Source organism: Lissotriton vulgaris, chromosome 9 (assembly GCF_964263255.1).
Source record: "Lissotriton vulgaris chromosome 9, aLisVul1.2, whole genome shotgun sequence".
Classification (NCBI taxonomy): Eukaryota; Metazoa; Chordata; class Amphibia; order Caudata; family Salamandridae; genus Lissotriton; species Lissotriton vulgaris.
Window position 1 is genome coordinate 547202878 of NC_141697.1, and position 25128 is coordinate 547228005.

General features: G+C 47.2%; 1 protein-coding gene across 9 annotated transcripts in view; it reads left to right on the forward strand.

Moving 5' to 3' along the window:
• The window catches only part of DPF2 (double PHD fingers 2), a 384345-nt gene that overhangs the window by 81678 nt on the left and 277539 nt on the right, over window positions 1-25128 (forward strand). For 5 of the 9 annotated variants that reach the window (XM_086938044.1, XM_086938045.1, XM_086938047.1 and 2 more), the window contains exon 3: window positions 7563-7670. In XM_086938044.1, coding sequence (XP_086794170.1) covers window positions 7563-7670 — 108 coding nt within the window. Of the gene's footprint in view, window positions 1-7562; window positions 7692-25128 lie in introns of all 9 variants that reach the window. The other 4 variants (XM_086938040.1, XM_086938042.1, XM_086938046.1 and 1 more) reach the window with 1 other exon arrangement.

Genomic DNA, 25128 nt, shown 5'->3' on the forward strand with positions numbered 1-25128 from the left:
GCACGTCACAAGGTACAACGACAAAAGGAGTGGCAATTCTAATCAGAAAAGGTTTGGGGATCCCTATTCGTAATAAGGCAGATCAATATGGTAGATGGGCAATCGTGGAATTAAAAATTAATAGCAAAATCTGGACTATTTGTTCTGTATATGCCCCAAATCTAGATGATCCAACTATACTGAACTCTTTAAATTTAGAATTAGCCAATTGGGCTCCATCATTAATATTGTGTGGAGATCTCAACTTTCATATAGACCCTAATAGGAATATACGTAACATCATAGATTATCAAGGGGCAAAAAAAAAATCATTCGAAGCTCTTCGCTCTCTGATAATGGATCATGGTTTATTTGATGTTGCTCATGAAAAAAAAATTGTCAATACCCGGGTTTACATTCTTCTCTTTTCCCCATAAAAAATGTGTACGCCTTTATTTCTTTATTAAGAAGATACTACTATGTGATACCTCGGTTCAGAATACATGGGACGCTTTTAAAGTGGGGATTAGAGGGGAGTCACTATTGTATGTTATTAAAAAACAAAAAATTATACAAGAAAAGGTAGATCAAGGCTATAAAAATGTCTTACTTTGGGAAAAAAAACTATCAATTGCTATTAGTCAAAAACAATTAACATTAGATATTGAAACAAACCTAGCGATTCATAAAGCCGCTCTATATGAATCTTTTGCTTCTAATCTGGCGGAAAAAATAGCAACCTACAGATCTCAACTGTATGAGATGGCTGAAAATGCAGGGAAAATTCTGGCTAAAAGAACTAGACAAAAGGAAGTATTCAATACAATAGATTCAATTCAAGACGAAACAGGGCAGATACATAATAATCCTGATTCAATTCTTGAAGTTTTTTGGCAATTTTATCGAAAATTATATCAATATAAAGATGACTGTTACTCATCACAACAATGTATGAACTTCGCCAGAGCTAATGCTCTACCACCTCTCTCTAATGACCAAAAAATAGCTCTAGAAATAGAAATTACCTGGGAAGAAATCGAAAACTTACTAACATCGTTAGCAATAGGCAAAGCAACGGGACCTGGCAGTATCCCATTGGAATTCTATAAGATCTTCAGGAACATCATAAAACAAGACATACTTATTACTGTTCATGAGGCACAGAGAGGCTTTCCACCGGAGTCCTGGGCCCAATCACTAATAATGACATTTCTTAAAAAAGATAAGGATCCATTAAACCCCGCGTCATATAGACCAATATCATTATTAAATACTGATAGCAAGGTATACTCAAAAATACTAGCTACACGATTGTCAAAAATAATAGCAACAATCGTATCCCGCTGGAAACACGGGTTTATCCCAAACAGGGATACAGCAGATCATGTTCGGAGAGTTATTGCTATGATGGACTGGGCTGAGGGTACCAAAACTTCAATTGGGATCACCCTATTGGATGCCGAAAAAGCATTCGATAGGGTGGCATAGCCCTATCTTTGGGATTTGTTAATTATAAAGGGCTTTGGTCCAAGGATTGTAACTGCTTTTAAAGCTTTGTATAAAAATCCAACCTCAGCTGTAAAAATCGGGACTACGAAATCGGCCTTATTCCCTATTCAACGTGGAACACGACAAGGATGTCCATCCTCCCCTCTTCTTTTTGCTATTTATATTGATATTCTCCTCAATCAATTAAATCAAGATGAGCACATTGTTCCGGTGGAAGTGGGCGGTATTAACTATAGAGCCTTTGCTTATGCAGATGATCTAGTAGTACTCACCAAGGATATTGAAAGGGCTTTCCCTTGAATCGAAGAACTAGTAGCAAATTTTGGTTCTTTTTCAGGATATAAATTAAATTTATCCAAAACACAAATAATTTATGTGGGTCAAAATCCTCCGCCTCTTAATAATATAGTCTCTGAAGCAACATATCTGGGGATTAAATTAACCACTCCTATCTCGAAGATTCCTAATCTTAACTATGTACCGATCTTGAGGAAAGCCAACTCAACCCTGGAAAGAATAGATCATCTACATTTATCATTACATGGCAGGAACAATGTGCTAAAAATGGTGATCCTTCCAAAATTTATATATTTATTTAGAACAGTTCCATTGGAATTCCCGCTTGAATTTTTTAAGCAACTTGAAAGAATGACAGGAAGATTCTTATGGGGTTATAAAGGTATTAGGAGAGCTTTCAAAAAAATTATCCTACCAAATGATAGAGGTGGATGGGATGTTCCATATTTCTTATTTTATTATCGGGCTACAGTGTTTCCATTTATATCTCCTTTAATTGTGGGCAATAAACTCCCATATCACATGCACATTCCCCATCGATATATGAATTAGTCCTAGGTATGGAAGCTAACAACCAATTTTTAAGAATAATACAACCAAGCTACTACAAAAAAACAAAATTTAAGATTATCTCGGCAGCCTATAAAGTATGGAGAATTATAAAAAAAACTGGCGGGGATTCCAAAGATTATAAGAGATACTCCCTTAAATTCTCCACATTGCTTTCCTCCCATATTTAGAGATGCGGTGATGAAAAGGTGGAATCATAGTGGTATACACTACCCGAGTGATTTATATTCGGTCAACTCTACCACTATATCTACCTTTTCTGAACTACAACAGAAATTTAGAATCCCTCCTCATGATTACTTCAAATACCTACAGATCTTTAGCTTCTTAAATTCGCTCTCTTTATGATCGTCAAGGTTTAAAAACGATTCTGACGATAGAGAGTCTGTATATTAAAAGAAAAATAGGTTATTTTTATAACCTTTTTATAACTTTTCTACCAGACGATCTTTTCGTGATCCAACATAGATGGGAGGAGAAACTGGGTGTAAATGACCTGATGATAAAAGAATCAATTAAGACAGCTAATGCTATTCTAATTACAGGGCGATCACAAACTCAACATTATATGGTTATGTTTGATCTCTATCACACACCAGCTAAAATCATGAAATGGGGGGCTACTGCTGGTATAACTTGCAATCGATGTACACAGATTGGAGCAGATGCAATACATATGTTCTTTTCGTGTTCCAAATTACATGGTATTATTTCAGAAATTCAACTATTTATTGAAAAAATCACAGGGAGAACAATAATTTTTTCACCAGAATTGATTTTATTTGGACTATCAATAGAGACTACAGAAAGAGAACAACAACACTTGATCTTTATTATGTTGTCCGAATTTCGGGCATGTATTACTCAGGAATGGATTAATTCGGAACCACCATAGTTTTCTATGTGGAGGGCTCGTTTATTAGCAAAATTTAATTTCGAATCGGCTATATATGCAACAAAAGGAAGAAAGAAGAAACAACTAGGTATGAAAATCTGGGCTCCGATACAACAATGGATCCATGAGGAAATGACTTAAATATCCTTTCGCTTTACTGTTCGGTGTTGTGTTCCTCTTTCTTCTTCTTTAATGCAGAATCTGTTACTGTGTATCTCATCCATGTAAATTGTAATCAAACTAATCTGTTTTTGTTTGCAACATAAAAGCAATAAAAAAAAACGGAATTAGAAAAGCACATTATTTTCAATTGAGATCTATTTTGAAAAATATTTGTACAGGTTTTCATTTTGCTGTGCACTATAAATCGCAGTTCCTTTCACCCCCCAGATTGTCATATAAATCCTCTCACTTTCAAGTCGAAGAAATAAAAGTAAACACCAAGCCCCCTCAGAATACAGAGCTTGATATTTCACCCCTGTGTTTGAATGTGCACTTGTGGAAGTATACAGTAAACAGGCTATGCTCCACGGGAGGGACCAAGGCATTATGAACTGAACATCCTAAAACAAATAAAGTCCGCAAATAGAAAGCAAGCAAATCTGAGTTACAAACCAGAAAGCCAACGATAGGCAATGTGAGGAATGTATTCTTGGGTCTGCTTTCAGAATGTCCCCAAAAAAGTGTTTAGCAACCAGACAGCTGTGCTTTCTTGTAGGCTTCGATCTAAATATGTATATGTAGATGAGGGTATTGCACTCAAATTTTCAGTCTCCTAGCGTTAATTCGATATGTGTGCAGCACTGGATTAGTGCCTGCTAAACCCTAAAGTATCTATGAATGTGGCCTGGGATCGCTAGATCTCCAGGACTCCAGTGCGCACAACCCATTATTCAAATTTTTACTTATTTGTTAAATCATCACAAATTTAGTCAATAAAAATCCATTCATGTCACTTTATGAACATTGTATCAAAAATCAATAGTCAATGTAAATAAATCATATACAATTCTCCAAAACAGTTTCAGTACAACACAATTACACTTGTAACCCAATGCATTTCGGGGTCTACACCCCTTCGATCTAAATAGGCAGATGATAGCCGTAGCAAGTGTTTCGCGGCTTCCACGCCACAGTGCATAAAGAGCAGTGATGGAGCCTTGAACAGATGAAATAAAAATCTTCAAGAACAGCTACAGAAAAACGTAAATAGACGAGTAACAGGAATCTGGCAGCAAGTGGCGCATCCTGGTTGGCCGCAGGATCAGAAAGATCCAGTTTGGGAGCTAGTACATTTTATGTAATGTTTATTTTTTTTTCTAATCAGTGAAATTTTATTTACTGTACCCAAGTTTTAAATATTAATACATTTTTAGGTTTCGCCTGCCGAAGGTTGCGCTCTGCGCAGCTTTTCGGCGCAGGCAAAATCTATTGTTTACTATATGGGCTTCAGGAACGTCCCCTGGCTCCCATTGGCTAGCTCCATAAATGGAGGCTAGCCATTGGGAGCCGGATCTGTCCGTCAAGGCCGGACCAGATTCGGCGGCGTTCCCGCGATTTTTTTCCCTCTCCACCCACTTCTGATCGTCATCGCGCCGGTGGGTGTGTTATTTTTTTTTTATGTCGGCCTGTTTTCTTCCTTTTACAAGTGTCTGTTGTTGGAGTTGGCTGCAAGATTCGAGTTCCCACGGGGCGATCAGGGAAGGAGCATTTTGTTTATAAATGTGTTTTCACTTTGTAAGTTTACGTATTTTGTCCTGTGCCTTTTCCCGGCCTCCCCCGCCCCCCCTCCCGCTGTCCGTGCGCCGTTCCCGCCCCCCCGCTGTCCTGTGCCCGTTCCCGCCCCCCTCCCGCTGTCCGTGTCGTGTGAGCTGTTACGTACTTTGCTATCTCCTCTCAAAGGCATTTCCTTTCCTCCGTCATTGTTTCCTCTCTCTCCAGTCTCGAGTGTTTGTCTCCCTTTAGTTTTTGACACCCTCAGTGCTTGCCTTTCTAGATCTCTAATGGTTGTCTTGTCCCTGTCTTCATTCAGTAGTTGTCCCCCTTTCTCGCAAGTGCCTCACCCCCCTAGAGTAATCTTTTCTTTCCATGAATATATTTCTCTCTCCCCTTCTCTTCGGCCCTCCTCCCCCTTTTTCAGCTGGTGCTGCCATTCCTTCTCCATAGTCCGTCTCTCCCGCTAAAACACGTCTCTTTCCTATGCGCGCCCTCCGACCCCCTCGTTGAAATGTTTTGTTTGTTCTGTAGCAGGTGGGTGGATTGGGGTGAGGGAGGGGTGCGTGCGAGTGTTTGTTTCTCCAGACACACTTCTTTCAGCGCAGTGAGAGGATTAAAATAGCTGTTCGGCTCCTTGGTTTATATATACCCTGCCTGGCTCTCACGCACACCTTCACATCTGAGCACGGTCGGGGCTGAGTGTCTGCGCACTGACTCGGCGTGCTCAAGTCCATGGGCCTCGCCTACTGGCAGGCTCGCAGGCTGTGCGCTGAACAGCGTGGGCGTGTCATGCACTATCAAAGAGGATGTGTGTGTGTGTGTGTGTGTGTGCACCGACCGACGCATACAGCTCCCTCAGGGACATCTACACACCCACTGTGGCCTCCTGCTACAAGACACAACCACCTAACTTCTTACACGGCCACATGATGTTCACTTAATGCCCACCACACACGTCATATTTCTGCTACGAATTAGCGTGCCCTGGTGGTGTGACGCACCCTCGTCCACTCTGTATATGATATGTGCTGTGCACGATGCCTGTGCACCAACGGATGCATAGAGCATCCCGAACAGGTGCGTTCTTCCCACTCCCTCGCGTGCAGCTAGCCGGAAGGGCTTTATTTTATTGCAAGTCTTCATTCTGACCCAGGAAAAAGGAGAACAAGCGTAAAACGGCCACTACAAGCTGCGTTTGGAGCATTCTGTACACGTATGCCATTAAGCGTACCTGGCCCCCGTTCGGGCATCACTTCGGTGTCACAAGGAAAGGTTAGACCTGGAACACATGCCGGATGTCTTCTGACCGCATTGCACTCGAACCGTGTGCGCCTGAGCACGCCGCCTCTGCAGCGTGGACCCCTTGTGACATACTGCATTGCATGCTCAACTAAGATTATGGCATTCACCAACTATGAATGTGTAATGAGCAGTTAAATCCAGGGCTGTAGGGGTTCCCCAACCCTTAATGGGGTAGGGAGCATTCAGACCAAAGTCACTGATTATCAGTGATATATGACCTGGGGGGCCATATCACTTTCTGCAGGAGGGCCCGGCATTGTGTGTTACACCACTGGTTAAATCTACACCCGATGGGAGGATATTTTCGGAAACATAAGGACGCAATATGTATGCCATGGTATATTTCTGTACTCAATAGTCTGACATAAACATTGCAACGTGTCAATCACTTATTTATTTGCAAAGGTCTTGGTGCTAATCACATAGGAAACCGCAGCCATCTATCTGCACACGTACATTGAACCCGGGACCACTGTCAGGTGCTTAGTTACAGGATTCGTTAAAACAACTAACTGGGCCGTCTTCTATGCCTGGCTGGTAAAATCCAGTAAGTTGTGGCAGCAGTCAAGAACAAGCATTTACAATGCAACGGTTTCGCCTTTGGAAAAGTTAGAGCTATTGGCAATGTAAATGACAATACCATTTATTTATCTGTTTTCACAACCAACACATAAATACAAATTTTGTCATTTACAATGCCAATAGCTCAAACTTTTCCAAAGGCGAAACCGTTGCATTGTAAATGCTTGTTAAATTATAGAATACATTTACAACTGTTACCAGTGTTTAAAAGGCTATTCAGGAATGCACAGAGTTTCTAGTTTGTCATGTGTTTTCTATTAATTGAATAAAGAACTGTGATATGCAGGTGTTGTCTTTGATGAGTGGGGGATTTGATCACAGGGAAATCATTAAAATCCTATTTAATGGCACTAATGCACAGAGCGTTGGTGCTGTTTGCATGATATTTTTAAAATAACCGAATTTTGTTGACAAAATTATATGAGCATGAGAACTGTAAGTTGACCACAGAGACATTTTTGTTAACACGGGCAATTTGTATATGTACTATGGATCTTCTCACTGAAGGCATCCTCACCAGTATTCTACATTTATACCACAATCTCTTCAATTAAAGAAATAGCAGGAGCATTTAAGGAAGACACATTCATTGTTCCTGCATATTGACTCTGCTTGATGGATCCCTTGCTCTTTCTTGCTGTATTTTTGAAGTCAAGGATATGTTCTGAATCATGTTAGACGCTGTCTTGACCACAAATTATTTTTTTCTTAGGTTTGTCGGCTGGTCAGCTCTACTCTTATCCGTCCCGGCGGTGGAGGAAGAAACGACGGTCACATCCCCCTGAGGACCCCAGACTCTCTTTCCCTCCTATTAAACCAGGTATTGAAGAGATGTTGCAGAGTAAGTTAAGTTGCAGACTGTCTCATGCCACTTAATATAGTATAGGGTCTAGATTTTACAATGTCCTGGTTAGTTTGCACTCTAAGTGCATGCAGTGCTATACTTCTTTGGGGGTGCTGGTGGTCATGGAGGAATTGTGATGAGATGGGGAAGTGGGGAAACATTTTGTGAAACATTTGGTGGTTGGGGGTGGGTGTCCACTGTGGTGTAGTTGTCTTGTTATACTGTAAACATGCTCTGCAGCTACTATTCCTGTTTCTTACTGTTGCAAAGTGACTCCTTTTTGGATGATCACTCTCAGTTTTTCACAGACTCCCCTGCTGATAATATTGAACTGCTATTCAGTGCCCAGTGTGCATACTCTTAATTCCAGAAATTGGCTTAAAGCATTTTTAACTTTCCTATAAGTCTATAGTATATGGTGCAGAAATGTATCCATGGAACGGAAAGTTAAATTCACTGCTGTGCTATCCTCTGTATCGGCAGTGAAAACATTGCTTCAGGCCTACCTGACGTAGCCTGTCAAAATCACCCCTTTAACTGGTAGGAAAACCTGGTTACGAATATTAACAGTTTCCCCTAAGCACACCTTGCTGCCCAGAAGAAAAGGTTTGTAATATTTAAGAGTGGGACATGTGTGCCATTTGAAACTACTCCAGCCACTAGTCCCAAAATAACATTGTCACTGATCAGGATGTAATTGGCACTTAGGAAAAGTCATAGTACAGATTTTACAATGTAATCTATACCTTTTGGCCTGTATCAGCTTCAGACTGCATTCACAAACGTACTTTTATATTTAATAAAAATCTAATCTAATGTTAAAGCTGTTTTTTAATTAAATAGATAGGAAATGTAACTTTTACAAAGTTACCTTTACCTTTCCTGTAGGTGCTAGAGGTTAATATGTATTAACTTACCAGAAACCTGGTGCGGGGAAATTCCAGCACCAAACACGAGCCTGTCGCATGGCTGGTGCACATACGAGGAGGAGATTAGACCGGACAGGGCTCAAATCCGACCGGTTGGAAATGCCCGCTCATCCCTGGTGGCCTGAGGCTAGAGGAGAGCGGAGACCTGAAGTGCTCCTCAGATGCCGTAAGAGAGCTCTGGTAGTGGACCTGACGTGAGAGCAGTGGAGGGCCGTGGTGTGACTTGGACAGAGGGAGCGGTGATCTGGGCTTAGCGAGGGGCCACAGAAGGGCCTGAAGCCCAGAGCCCCACTGCAGGGCATGTCGGCTTGCGACTGGGAGAGGAGCTGGGGGCGCAGTGCACTGATCAACTTTGGAGGGCTCTGCCTTTTTGCCCCCCCCCCCCCGTTGCTGTGTAAGGGGGACAGAGGCCTCCGGATTTAATGCTCGTATGAATGAGTGACGCAGGCGAGAGGCACGCTCGCCTGAGCTTGCTGCCGTCAATCTGTCTTATTGAAAATAGCAACAGAGATTCGGTGGGCCCATGCAAAGTGAAGTGGAGGCCAAGAGTGAAGGGGGGCCCGCTTAGTCTGCTGCAGGGCAGGGGGGCCCACTCTTCGTGCATACAGAGAGGGCTGCGGGCCCACAAACTAAGAGGAGGAGGGGACTACCTCTTGCCCTTCTCCGCGTGTCCTCCTTGTGTCTGGTGCTGTGGAGACTGCCGGTGAAGTGGTGCTATATCGGAGTGCACAGGAATATACCATCTGCCCATGAAGAACTCTAACCCTTCGGCATCCGTACTGGGGCCTGTTAATAGTGAGCACAGAGAGAGACATGTGGTATTTGAAGCCTAGAGGCACACCAGGGTTGCTGTGATATGGTGACATTCATTTTGCCTTCTGTACCACTGTTTCCCCCCCTCGTTGTGCCTCGTTTTCTGCTCTGTGCCACTCGCCCCCCCTTGTGCCTCATTTTGCCTTCTGTACCACTGTTACCCCCTCTTCGTGCCTCGTTTTCTGCTCTGTGCCACTCGTTTTCCCCCCTTGTGCCCCATTTTGCTTTCTGTACCACTGTTTCCCTGCCGCTGTGCCCCCTGTGGCCCGCCCCCTGCCCATTCGCTGCTCCCGCCTCCCAGCTGCTCCTCCCTCCCACCTCCCCATATATGCTGGACACTGCACAGCCGCGCAGCAGACGCACGCAGCAGGCGTGCCGCTGGCATGACGAAGGCGCACCTGCAAGCTCGTCTGCGCCCGTCCGTGCCTGGAACTCGCCCAGCACCAGAACCCCTGGACCCCGCGAATGCCACAACACCAGACTCCACTACGAATCCAGCACCCTCCACGCACTCAACGTCGGCCGAAACCACACCTGCTTCCAGGCCGCCCCGAAACGGACCCACGGACCCTTCTCATGCCGCACCTGCAGTTTCACCTGCGACAGAGCCACCAAACCTCCAAGGACTGGACCCAACCACCTCCACTGCATACTCCTCAACACCCGCTCCGCACGCAAACACACCGTCGAGCTCTGGGATCTGCTCAACACCTCCGCCCCAGACGTGGCCTTCCTGACTGAGACCTGGTGGAACGACTCCTCGGCGCCCGACATCGCCATAGCCATCCCGGACGGCTACAAGATCACCCGCAGGGATCGAGCCAACGGAATCGGAGGAGGAATAGCCATCGTCCTCAAGTCCTCCCTCAAGGTCGACACCCATGCAGACGACACCCTGAACACCGCCGAACACCTCCACTTCCGGATCCACACCGACCCCAACACCACCCTCAGAGGAAAACCCATCTACAGACCCACTGGGCTCAGTTCAGCGACTCCATCGCCAACATCGCCAGCACTCCACTCCACGGACTACGTCCTTCTCGGGGACCTGAACTTCCACCTCGAGAACAACAACGAAGCCAACTCCGCCACTCTGATCGACAACATCGCAATCCTTGGCCTCGGACAACTCGTCCCCGCACCCACCCACGCCGCCGGCCACACGCTGCACCCCGTCTTCTCCACAGGCACCCACGTCGCCTTCGACCACACCACCGAACTCCACTGGACCGACCACTGCTGCAACCATTTCACCTTCAAGAAACCAAACACGCACCACCGCGCCCAACAGCTTCCTCTCCGCTGCTGGAGCAAAGTCACTGAAGACCATCTGATCACCACCCTCGCCCAGAACTCACCCGCCGACCCCACCAACCCAGACGCCGCAGTCTGCAACCTCAGACAGTGGATCGACGACTGCGCCAACACCCTCGCCCCGCTCAAGAAACCCTCCAACAGCCACGCCAGCAAGAGAGCCACCTGGTTCACCAACGAGCTCCAGACCTCCAAACAGGCATGCCGGAAACTGGAGAAGATATGGCTCCACTAACGCTCACAGGACAACCACTCAGCCCACAAGGACGCCACCCGCATACATCACCACGTCATCAGATTAGCCAAGAGATCCTCCTTCAAAGACAGCTTGGATAACAACGCACACGACAGCAAGGAGCTCTTTAGCATCGTAAAGGAACTCTTCAGCGCCAACGCCAACAACATCCCGCCCTCACAAGAACTGTGCGACTCACTAGCCATCTTCTTCCACCGCAAGATCACTGACATCCACAACAGCTTCAACACCACGACCACCCCGACTACGCCAGACTCCACCTCCCCTGTAAACACTACCAGCGCCAACCGCCTGATCTCCTGGTCCAACGTCAACGACGACGAGACACGCAAGGTCATGAACTCCATCAACTCAGGATCTCCGTCAGACCCGTGCCCACACCACGTATTCAACAAAGCAGACGCAGCCATCGTACCCCAACTATGGAAGGTCATCAACATCTCCTTTGAAACATCAACATTCCCGGAAAGCTGGAAGCACGCCGAAATCAACGCCCTCCTCAAGAAGCCCAAGGTGGACCCCAAGGACCTCAAGAACTTCCGTCCTATCTCCCTGCTCCCGTTCCTGGCAAAGGTCATTGAGAAAATCGTCAACATGCTATTGGCCCGCCACCTGGAAGACAACAACATCTTGGACCCGTCCTAGTCCGGATTCAGACGAAACCACAGCACTGAGACAGTCCTCATCGCCGCCACAGACGACATCAGGCACCAACTATACAACGGCGAAACATCAGCCCTCCTCCTCCTCGACCTATCAGCCTCCTTTGACACGGTCTGCCATCGCACTCTAAAGACACGCCTCCTAGAAGCCGGATTCCAAGAGAAGGCCCTTGACTGGACCACGTCCTTCATCTCCGGCAGAACCCAGAGCATCTGCCTCCCACCCTTCCGATCCGAAGCCACCGACATCATCTGCGGCGTCCCCCTGGGCTCATCTCTCAGCCCGCCGCTGTTCAACGTTTACATGGCCCCCCTCGCACAAGTGGCCCGCCATCACAATCTCAACATCATCTCCTACGCCGACGACATGCTCATCCTCTCTCTCACCAAGGACCCACACACAGCCAAAACCAACCTCCATGAGGGAATGAAGGGCGTCACCAAATGGATGAGGAGCAGCCGTCTGAAGCTGAACTCGGACAAGGCGGAGGGCCTCATCCTCGGACCCACCCCCTCAGCCTGGGATGACTCCTGGTGGCCCACCACATTGGGAACAGCACCAACACCCATTGACCATGCACGCAATCCAGGATTCATCCTCGACTCCTCCATCTCCATGTCTAAGCAGGTCAAAGCCGTCTCCTCCTCCTGCTACAACACCCTCCGCATGCTCCGCAGGATCTACAAGTGGATCCCGACCGAAAAAAGAAGAACGGTGACACAGGCCCTCGTCAGCACAAGACTGGACTAAGGCAACACACTCTACGCAGGAATCCCAGCCAAACACCTATGACGACTACAACGCATCCAAAACGCCTCCGCCCGATTGATCGTCAACATCCCCCGCCGCAGCCACATCACCCCCCACCTGAGAGACCTTACACTGGCTCCCCGTCGACAAAAGGATCACCTTCAAGCTCCTCACCCACGCACTCAAAGCACTCCACAACGCCGGACCAGCCTACCTGAACAGCAGACTCAGGTTCTGCACCCCCCGGTTCTGCACCCCCCACCCGCCAGCTCTGCTCCGCCAGCCTCGGCCTTGTCTCCCGCATCCAACGAACGACCTCTGGCGGCAGATCCTTCTCCTACCTCGCCGCCAAGACCTGGAACACCCTCCCTACCCACATACGGCAGACCCAAGACCTACTCGCCTTCAGAAGACTCCTCAAGACCTGGCTCTTCGAGCAGTTGCAGCACCCCCTCTAGCCATAGCGCCTTCAGACCCTCACGGGTAAGTAGCACGCTTTACAAATACTCTGATTGATTGATTGATTGATTGACAGGAAACAGCAGCCAGGTACAACTGAGTTTTGCGGCCACCGCCTAGAGACAGTCCTGACAATAAGCACATGACAATGGACTATGAATGTGGACTGGGCCCATGGCAATATAACCCAGGCAGTGAACGTTTCTGCAGTGGCGCCCTGGAGAGTGCAGGGGTGGGGTTTCTCCTACAAGATGGTAGCGACCAAGAGCACTGTGTGACCCAGAAGAGTTCCCGCACTCGTGTATACACTGCCTGCGCACTTGAGGGCAGATTTTCTTCCTCCTCCCCTACAAGCAAATGGGCGTACACTACTAGCTACTTGAACTGTTTACACTTGCGCACTTGAACCCTACAGGAGGCTCTATAGTTAACTTCAATGTTGGATAGACTTCTGGAGGGAGGCAGTGGAGGGGTACACAAGCACGTCATTTAGGTGGCTAATTACAGATTGGTGTTAAAGATCAGCCTCCTCCCCTCTCCTTGGGCCGCAGCTTTCCAAACGGAGACCTAAAACAACACAGCGACCTGTAGTCGGCACAGGCGCTCATACTGTAGGGACAATACAGCCTGGTAGCAGACCTGAGATCCTGGGTGGCAGAACACGGGCAGAGGGGTGGGTCACGCCTAAGTTCTAATCTGCAAGCCCATTGCAGTATAGTTAAAGCCAGTCAGACAAAAGGCATCCAGCAAATGAAAAGGGGTCAGTTTAATGCTCTGGGCACAAGCTGAGGAGCACCTGTGATGGAGGGTGTGATCCCTTAGAACGCTGCAGAGTCATCGGGGGCTCAGATCCTGGTGGCCATTGAAGCTTCGGGCCGTGCTAAAATTGATGCTATGGCTCTTGACTTAAACCTGCTCTGCACTGACCATCGCAAAGTGGCATCTGTGGAAATAGAGACCCAGGTCACTGAAATGCGAGAGGAGTTCTCCCAGCTGAAGGCAGTGGTTACAGCGATTGAAGCCCGCTGACGGAAAATGGAGGCTCGGCTGGAAGATGCAGAGGTTCACTCCTGTAGGTGTAATTTCAGATTTGTTGGATTCCCGTGAAGGTGCTGAAGGAGGTAAACCAGAGTCATTCATAGAGGAATGGATTGCGATCGTGCTCCCAGATGCAAACTTGTTGAAATTTTCTGTGGCAGAGAGAGCACACAGATCCTTGGCATCTCCGCCACAACCGGGAGCTCCCTCCAGGACTGTTATTACGAAATGCCTCAACTTCAGGGACCGGGGCGAAGTACTCCAGATGGTCAGAAAAATAGGAGATCCGAAGTTTGAAAACCACGTCATATGCATCTTTCCGGACTACACCAGGGCTTTTCTGTTACAGCAACAATCTTTGGCGACGTGAAGCGAAATTAGACTAAAGTACATGCTGCTATACCCCGCCAAGTTAAGGGTAATCTTAGGCGGCCACTTGCACTTCTTTGATCACTTGAAGAGGTGTGGGATGTGCTGGAGATCAGCGATAGTGGTCGAATCTGCCATCGAGACAGCACTGAGATGTTCCACGGCGGGGACTGGTGTGGTATTTACCCCCGCCAAAGGAGAAGTGGACGGAGATATTTGCCACGATCTGGAATAAGAGGGGTGGGGCAATCAGATAGAGCCAAGACACAGCACAAAGAACACGAAGATGCCAGAGCATTGGTCGTAACTGTCACCTCAGCTGTGTCTTCTGGTACGCAGCCATATCAGATGGAAGATCCTGACCGCACAGTAGGAGATACTGCCAGGGTCTGAGAGGTGTAGGGGAGACAGTATCTGCGGTTTGCTTGAGGGTGCCCCATTAACACTCGTCAGAAAGAAACAGAGACTTAACTTGAGTGGGAGCCAAACAAGATTCTGAGTAATGAAAAAGACTTCTGCTTTCCTATACTTGACCTGGATTGCTGTGGTTCTTGGGCTGTTAGGCCTCTTCTGAGGTATAGCTGACAGAGATGACATGGGGGGTATCATTCAAGGGGCCAGGAATCACACATTAGTTGGCCCGACTCTCCCTACCCCCGCTCCCCCTTGATTCTTATTGTGTTTCTTCGTTCCTTGCTTGTACCGAGTGGGAGTGATTGTATGACGAGTAGTGGTGATCATAGGGCACACAGGAGTGGGACGTTAAATAGGGCACCCTCTTGGGAGTCTAACTCTTGACCATTCTTACTTCTAAACTACAAGAGATCCTGTAAGGTGTCACAATTTCAGCAGTTTAGATCATACTAGTTTCTTCTGTAGCTTTTCAAGTTTGAAGAGTTTGTCATTTATTTGAGGTATCAACCAGTAGTGACCATGTCCCAAGAAAACCACTGTATTCCTGTATCAGTCTGTTGATATATTCCTCGCTATATGACAGTGTTTCTCACCAGTGTACATAAGGTGCACAACACTGATAGTTGATATATATGTTTTGCCATAGACTGACCCTTTGGCTTTTTAGTTCTGAGGAAGAACCGATAAGATGTATAACCATTAACACGTCACAGAGGGTTGAAACATCAGCGTGATTATCCAGTGTCCTGCGTCAGCTATCCTACAAATATATAAAGGAAACAATACATGGATACCCTCAGCTTCATAAGTGTGGACACTTAACTATGTGTGGCTTTCATGTTTTCATGTCTGTATATGTGAAAACTGTAAACCTGTGTGGACATTCCAGCCCAAGGCGCTGGGGGACCCAGAATATACTTTTGATGTGGGGGAAGCCCTTCAAGGTTTCAATGCTACTGATTGGAACGCCGCCAACATGCACGGCATAAAGTGGGATGCTCTAAAGGTAGTTGTCAGAGGTGTAAGCCTAGGAAAAATCTACGGCATTAGAAGAAAGTTGGAGAGAGTTAGGAGAGGAACACCTTACGGGACTGCCGTGGGGAGTACTGGAAAGGGAGGGAGACGAGGGGTCACTTGCAGAGGCCTATAGGAAAGTGGAACTATCTGGGATAGACTAGATTTCCATGTAGGATGTGACTTTAGACAGTGCCTTCATAGGAAGGGCGATCAATCAAGTCAGATGTTGGCCTGGCTGCTCAAAAGAGAGCACCCCCCCCCCCCCCACTTATTTATATTCTCCATTGACCCAACGGCTCAGTAGCTATGAGTCGAGGGGCGATCACCCAATTATTGAATGATCACCCAGCTGGATTATATGCTGCTCTGGCACACGGGGAGGCCCGGAAGTAGAAGAGTTCCTATCACAAATATACATGCCCCAGTTGACGGAAGCTCAGGCAGAGGGACTTGGAGATGTCATAACCCTGGAGGAGCTTAGCGAGGCTCTTAGAGATATGGCCAGAAGGAAATTGCTGTGGCCTGGTAGTTTACCGGTTGAATATTATCTAGCATACTCAGTCACCCAGCACTACTCAAGACCTTTCTTGAGGCACAAGACAAGAAACTGGTGAACTCTCTCAACACATTAGAGAAGCCATTATAAACTTGCTCTCCAAATCGGGTAGGGACCCTACTGATCTGGGAGCGTACAGACCGCTATCAATGTTGAATGTGGATGTTAAACTGCTTGACAAGGTTCTAGCTATACAGCCGAGTCGGGTTACACACACACTTGAAGATGATCAATATGGCTTCATCCCTGGTAGGGGGGACACATGAATTTAAGACGACTATCGCATATGATGCATGTAAACGGGGCCACAGTCCTTCACTCAGCCCTGATTGCCTTGGGCATTGAGAAGGCGTTTGATACATTGTCCTGGACATTTCTCTGGGAGGTTCTCTGGCGGATGGGAATCGGTGAATGATTCCTGGTGTGGGTGCTCTTACTAAACAAGGCACCAGTGGTGAGAGTATGCGTAGGTACCGAAGTGTCCAAAGCCATCTGTACTGAAAGAGGTATGCAGCAGGGTTGCCCCCTGTCGCCGCTTTTATTCGCCCTGGCTATGGAGCAGCTGGCGATGTATTTCAGGGAGAGGATGTGGGATTGGGGCGTACCAGTAGTAGACAAGACACACGTTGTGTACATGCATGTGTACAATACATTGATCTATGTAAAAGACCCAAAGGTCTTGGTGCCCTTCCTCCTGCAGCTGGTGTCACACTTCTGCGAGGTGTTAGTCCTCCGCATAAATTACCACAAGACAGTGCTGTAACACCCTGGCCGCGTTGGCTAAGCGGGATATTTTGAGTCTGCCAGAGATGGACCTTCTATGGGAATTCCTGAATTTCTCCTACCTGGGTCTGCAGATAGCTCTTTACAGATGCCTTAAGTACGAGTTGAATATGGGAAGAGAAATTGAGGGTTTAGAGGTATCTGTACATTTCTGGAACATGCTTTCTTTTTATTGGTAATGGGTAGAGTAGCTTGAAGTAACATGGTCTTATTACCACTCGTCTTTATGTGATGCAGAACTCGTTCTGTGTACTGCCACCCTCGCTGTTCTTACAGATTCGCTGTTGGTGAACCTGGTCTGGGTGGGAGCAGAGTTTGACTGAAGATCCTGAACCTGGATCTTGTCAGAGGCTGCCTTGGGCACCCAGATCTCCAACTGTATTACTTAATGGGTTTATTGCAATATGCAGCGATGTGGTGCAATGATGGACCTAACTGGTGGAAGGAATTGTTTTTAGGATCCACCGAAGTGTCTGATCTCCCCAAGTTGCTGTAGAGCGGTAGCAGGTTACCAGGGGAGACTCCTTTTATCATTTGCCAGGTGTTCCAAGCATGGGAAAAGGCAGTCACAAAGGTTTTAAAGTAGGCGCCTTATGCCCAGTTCCTTCTGATCTGGTGGTTGCGACCCTTCATACGTATCCTGGATATCACTAGATGGCTGAGAGGGGGCTGCCAGAATGCGGGTGATCTATTTTTAAACAGTACTTTTAAGTCAGTGGAGGAAGTTGAAACACACTATGGCATCAATAGGAGGCCTATCTTACAATATGCAAGCATATCTCGCACAGCCTGTGAAATCTGTACTTCTTTTTTCTGAGGAAACAGAGCAATCGCAGGTACTGTAAATGATTTTAGACCCGGCTCCTTCAAGTGCATTATTTCCCGACTGAATACAGCCTTAAAAAAGATAGGCAGGCAAATAGAACACTGAAGCAGGCCACTTTGGATGGAGGGTTGGAGTCACCGCTTACAGAGGGGGAATGGCATAGAGCTTACGTATTGGTGCGGATAATTATCTATTAACGCCCGATTTCAGTTAGTTCATTTTTACTTTCTCTACAGGGCCTTTTTAACTCCAAAGCATTTGCACAGAGTTAACCCGGTAAGGCTAGCGAGTTGTGCTAAATGCAGTGATAACCCCGCGGATTTTGGGCACATTGCATGGGACTGCGAGCAGTTGCGGATGTTTTGGGATGGGGTAAAGTTGGGATGGGAAGTGTGCAGCGTGTTAAAGAGTAGACCACTAAGTCTGACATTGTTTGTTAGGGCTGCTGCCACTTCCCAAAAACGGGGATTTAAATGAGTTACAAGTTTGCCCAGCTAGGCCTAGCACTTGCACAGCTACGCATTGCCATACTCTCTAATCCCCCCGCCCGGACTCTACTGAAATGGAGGGCTGACTATTTGGAGTGGGCAGCTGCGGAAGAGTGTTGGCTCCAGAAGGTGCACACTGATGAACACGCTGAAAGGGACTTAGAGTGCTGGGGTACATGCTGGAAACATTGGGTAGGACTGGCACTGGGCAGCGGTTTGGAGTTGGCCTTGCCAGAGGGAGGTTCCGCGGCCTCAGTAATACCTGACGCAGAGGCTGTACCGTAGTGCAGCTGACGCTCTTGCCCGTACACTCACCCATGCCCTCCACAAGTAGCAGGACTACTTATTCATCGTAACTAGTCTGGAATTTATGCAAGACTCCATTAGAGCCACTTGTGAATAGATGGGTGCTTGGGTCTTGGATGTTTTCCACCTTCAATTCTCTGCCTCACCTGGGAGTCCCTACTTCGGTGCCTACCACGTTTATAGTATTTAATTGCTTAACGATACCATGCAGGACTGTTGATTTTTGTATTGACTTGACAATTAATGAATACAGTTTCAGAAAAAAAACTTTCCAGCAACTTCCCAGTCTGTACTTGGGTATGAAAGTGGTTTGAAAAATACTCCCAGAGCACAGACAATGGCATGGGATCACGGATTTGCTCTCTTCCCTTGGCAGAAATACCAGTTGGGGTGGGCCTGCCCTGTTGTAAGCAACTGTTAGGTGACACTTGGAAATCCCCAACTTTTGTCCCCATGGTTAGGCCAGCACCAAATCCTTTTGGAGGAAAGCAACCACAAGAACCGATTTGAGTGCCCACAGAGGAGGGGGTTGTTCATTACCTTTGCCACACCTGTGGACGACCTCACAGGCTCTGCAAAATGGGAGATGGGTTTCACAATTTTAGACTTTGAGCGTGAGGAGCACTTTAGCATTGTTTAAGTAGGTCATACAGGAACTGCTGAAAAGTGGGTAAAGTTGCTCCCAGTAATTTTTACCCCATTGGTTAGGGAGTGCCCCGGAGTGCCAGCCATAAATATGGCACCCCAAGGTATGATCCTCAGAACACTCTCTGGACCTGTGGAAGATCAGAAGAGGACTGAACCCACTGTGACTTGAGAGGATCCCTGAAGGACTGGACCTGCACCCTCTTTTACTCCAAGGGTCAGTTAGGTGACCGCCTGTATGGCTACAGGGGCACAACGAACTGCAAGAGGCCATTTCCTGGAAATGTCTAGCTGACCAGTGGAAACTGGACCTGGACTGTACTTTGCTGTTGGTCTAAGCCTAACACCCTTAGAGACTCTAAGTGACCGCCCCAGAGTTTCTGGGGCTTAGAAGTGTGCTCCTGTGGTTGTTAAGACACAAAAATAAAGTCTGGAAACTTTTGAAAACTTTTCCCCAGAGCTTCAGAAGGACCAGCCGGAAAAATATCTAACTGGCATTTCCACAGCATCTGACAGAATTTCAGCTTTGCCCAGGTGAAGGCTACTAGCACCTCTGATCTGAAAAACAAATCCCATTCTGTGTTAGGACATAGAACATTTTCAGTGAGAAATCTCCAAAGTGTCAGAGCTCCTGCAGGACCAGTCTGCCCCAGGTATCCTGCCTTCGGTTCAACGGCTTGTAAATAACTACAGGAGTATGACCCATAGACCACGTTGGGATCAGGGTAGGTAATCAAAATAAACAGACAATATCCCAACTGGTATTACTGTAGAGACAATTAGACATGCATGCGAAGAGCATTACGAGAACAGAAACAAGGAGACTCAATACGTTTTGGAACGTGCTCATGGCATCGTATATTTGGAGAAAAATATAATAGAAAAAAACAAAGTTGTAGCAGCACTGTACATAAATAAATAACAAAACAACCCGAATTGGACTTGGTGCTAGGTATGTGCAAGTGACACAAGGGTGGCGACCGGCGCATGGTGTGAAAGTGTATTCAATATATACAGTGAATCGAAAGGTCAATGTGGCTCAAGTTAAGTAACAACGCAAATGTTTGTCTGGTTTGAGAGGATGATTCAGATAAGCCACCCTGGGGGATGCGCCATTTAATGAGCTGAGGGGTCGACGACGTTTCGATCCTCGTTAGTCAGGATCATCTTCAGGACCGGGTTGCCTTTAGGAAAACGGTGCTGTACGGGGAAGGAAGGTAGAAGGCAAGGCTGGGAAGGGGGGGGAGGGGAAAGAGGGAACAGGGGGGAGGAAAAGGTAGGCTTTGGCTCAGTGGCTCGGGGACTGACTGGGGCGGTCCAGAAGTATAAGGCGCAGTGGGGTAACAGGGCGCGTGGGAGGGCGCAGGGAAGAGCAGGAAAGGGTGCTCGTGGGTGCCATGGTGTGTGGGACAAGTAAGGAGCAGTGATGCTAGGAGGTGTGCAAGGGGCCGAGTGTAAAGAAGGATTTAAAAGGGGTAAAAGAGGTGACAGTGTGGGGGTCGGTAGCTGGTACATAAGTAGTGAGCTGGAAAGTATAGTCAGATGCTCACATGTAGTCAGACACAATAATTGACAGTGCACCGGGGTCAAAAACGTGGTGTCCCCCGAGTGAGATGATGCCGTGGAGATGGGTTGAGGCGGTTGTGGGCTAAGGAGGGCTGTGAAGTGCTGAAAAGTGCCCTGTTGTGGAAACTAACGGGGACGGAGTGCGAACCTGAGAGGGTGAGCTCGAGGGGTGGCCCGGATGAGAGTTAAGAACGAGTGGTTACATGTGGAGCTATGGGTAGCGCGCTGGTTGCCGGGATCATAGGGATCGCGATCCAAGGAGGGGAAGCAGGGAGCGGGCTGATAGCCAAGATCAGAGAGATCGCGGAGAGATGCGGGCGGGCGGTGCGTGAGGGGCATTGCGTGCATGAAATTACCTGGGGCAGCAGGGCGAAGGGAGTAGTTCGAAAAGCGGGGTCCGGTGGTCAATGTCCGGTGGTGACCTGTGGCAAGGAGGAAGCGAGTGAGAAGGAGTACTAATGCCATCCGGCATGGTCAGAGGATGGGAGGTGCGAGGGTCAATTACCTGACAAGGAGGCCACTCCACCTCGGGGGGTACGTGAAGAGTTGCGGGGGGCTGCGTGTCCCGGAGGAGGTCGGAGGACGGTGCCTCTGTTAGACCATACCTGGGGGGTGAAGGCAAACGCAAGAGGGAGAAGCTACGAAGGGTCAGTCAAGCGAGTCCAGGGGAAGAGAGGCTTACCTTGAGCTGAGTGGAGCAGCGGTGAACGGCGTTGCCTCGCAACAATTGTGTGCAGAGTGCCGTGATTAGTAGCTATGCAGTCGAGTGAGCCCGTAGTCTTATCGGGAAGGGGGGGCGTGACGCTGGCCGGGGGAGGGAGTGGCAGGCGCTGAGCCAAGGAAAGCGCAGGCATAGGCGAGGGGGGAGGAGAGAGGGGTGGGGAAAGGGGAGGAGGCGAAGACGTGGGCGGAAGGGTATGTGAAACAATAAAGCTATTGAAATCACTGTCGATATCCCAATGTGACAATAAATTGAAGGCAGAGAACGGTTAACACAGTCCCTTGGTGAAGCACTGAGAGACATTAAAGCTATCACGGGCTAGAGAGAGGCACCATATTACATGAGCAGCTAGGAATAACAATTCTAGTATGACGTATAATCCATTGGGTGCAATTCAGACAGAGGGACATGAAGTGGCTATGCCAACTGGGAGATAACTACAACAATATGGCATCATTACATTTAGGAGTAAATCACAGTACATTTTAGAACGGCTGGATATCCAGAGATAGAGAGTGTGACAGGCATGTATGTTTTTAGTTAGAGGGTGTATCAGGCATGTAGTACATGAGGTAGAGAGTGGCATCAAATTACACGAGCAGAGCGGAATGCACTTCGAGTAGGAAGTATAATCGATTGGTGCAATTCAACCGGGGGGACATGAAAGGGGTATGCCAACTGGGGCATAATTACATATTAGGAATAAACCACAATACATTTTAGAACGATTGGCCATCCTGAATTAGAGAGAGTGACAGGCATGTATGTATTTAGTTAGACAGTGCATCAGGCATGTAGTACATGGGTGTACATAAGGACAGTTTTGAATTAGTGTGGAAGCAAACATGATGATGGCCCTAGAGGGGGCTGGAGCAATAAAGGAGGGGGGGGGAGACACAATTGATAGTCAGTGGTCAGTAACTGTGGAAGGGCGGTTAGACAGAGATGGTACTGTTCCATTTATCAAAGGTGCTAAGTCATTGGTTCACTGAGTTGCATAGAGTAATCCATTTACATTCATACCTGTTGAGGAGGGTTTTGATGTCTCCACCCCTGATTGGTAGAGTGGGTTTGTCTATCACCTGCCAGAGGATGTCAGTATCGCAGTGATTCTTTTCTAGGTAGTGTGTAACCAACGGTGCAGGGAGGACTTTGCAATTGATGCAGCTTTTATGTTGAATTATTCGTTGCTTAACCATTTGCGTGGTCTGTCCCACATAGAACAAGTCGCATGGACAGCGGATAGCATAGACCACATTCTGTGACCTGCAGTTAGTGTGGTTTTTCAGTTTGTATGTCTTGTCGTTGCATTTGAAGTCCTTGGTGTTTACTGTTAGATCGCACACACTGCAGTTCTGGCACTTGTAGTGTCCAATGATGGGTGCAAGTCCCCATGCTGTGGTGAGGGTATGTCTGTCCGCTGGTTTGTCTGGCCATGTGATTGCATGCACTAGATGCGATGCTAGATTATAGCCACGTTGGTAGGAGAAGAGGGGCGGCTCTTGGAAGGGTTCTGTGTTAGGACATAGATCATTTTCAGTGAGAAATCTCCAAAGTGTCAGAGCTCCTGCAGGACCAGTGTGCCCCAGGTATCCTGCCTTCGGTTCAACGGCGACAGCTACATTGTCTGCAGTGACCCGCTTGCGAAGGAGTTTTCTTCTTAAAAGTATCACCTTCCGTTTCTGAGCTGGGATTTATAAACTTTTTCTAACTTTTTAGTTTTCTGACTTTCACCAGGACCAATCCACTTGTTGTATCCCACCAGAGCGCCATCGCAGTCAGCCTCAATTTGCAACTTGGTCCTAGTCTACTGCTTCCATGGACCATCATTGGTGCGCTGCACTTTTTGGGTCTGTGTTCCCTTAAATCTTTATAAATTCATACCTCTGGTTCCCAGTTTGGGTTCAGAAAGGGCCACAGGACTGAGACCGCTCTAATAAAGGCAGCAGAGGAGGTCAGGATAATCATGGACCAGGGTGGTGCAGCGGTCTTAATACTCTTGGATTTGTCTGCAGCTTTCGACACGGTCGATCATAACATCCTGATCGACCGTGTCGCTGCAATTGGCATTCAGGGCTAAGCCAAGGCACTCCTGGCATCCTTTTTAGCTGACAGAGAGCAGTCTGTGAAAATGGGGAGTTACTACTCTCCTGATTTCACCTTGCCTTGTGGAGTTCCCCAGGGTTCCTCGCTAAGTCCGACACTTTTTAACATATATGTGTCGGATTTGGCGAGGGTGATCAAGTAATTTGGTATTGGACTAACGTCATATGCCGATGACACCCAACTAGTCCTGGCCATCCACAAAAATGGAGCAGCAGTGGCAGCTAATTTCCAGCAGGGCATGAGAGCCATCAGTATCTGGATGGAACAGAATTGTTTAAAGCTAAACTCCGACAAGACGGAGGTTATGGTATTTGGTGAGCTGACCCCGTCTTGGTCCCCAGTTTGGTGGCCTTCGGAGCTAGGAGCCCCACCCTTACCAGTATCAAAAGTCAGAAATCTGGGAGTCTTATTTGACAACAGACTAGCTTTTGTCAGCCACGCTAATGCAGTGGTCTCAGCGTCCTTCTTTACCCTAAGAATGGTAAAGAAACTGCTCCCTTTTCTTCCCCCAAATGCAGGCAAAACCTTAATGTCCACTTTGGTATTATCTAAGGTGGACTATTGCAACGGCCTACTGCCGAATGCACAGGAGCAAGTTTTGAACAAATTACAGCTTGTTCAAAATGCTGCTGCAAGAATCCTAACCGGCACACCTAAATATTCTTCCATCTCTCCCATCATTCGTCAACTACATTGGTTGCCGGTTAGAAGCCCACAAAGTTCAAGGCCTTGTGTATTATATATAAGGCTCTGAACAATGCTGGACCAGATTTTTTTTAAAAATCCATCAGTTTCTACAAACCTAATCGATCTTTACGCTCATCTGCATCCCAATTGCTCCAAATTCCACGTACAAAGAAAGCAACATGGGGAGACAAACGCTTTGTAGTTGCTGCTTCGAAATTATGGAAACTGCTTCCTCCCCATATCAAATTTAGTCCATCCTTACTAATATTCCGAAAACACCTCAAAACCTGGCTTTTTAATCAGTAAATTTAAATAGGAATCCCTTGCAATCTGTGAACTCCAGCGCCGAGACACCGTAAGGTAATTGTGCGCTATAGAAGTTTTATAAATAAATAAATAAATAGAATATTGGGTATTCAGAATGTTGGTCTTATTTGACTCATAAAAGTTTTCTCGTTTATTTTACAACTGGTTGTGGAGCTTTATTGTGTTTTGTGTGACTTTTTATATTGTGTATCTACTGCTTAAATAATTTACATCAGGCCTCTCCAACGAGTAGCTTGTTAGTGACGGCTCTTCAGCTACCTTTAAGCAGTTCTTCAATTGTGTGCATTTGATAGGATATCACGCATATCTTCAGGAACTCATAAAAGGTTGGAGACTTGCGCCATGATTTTCATTGCACATAAGTAGCCCTTACTTAAAGATTGGGGACTTTTGCTTTA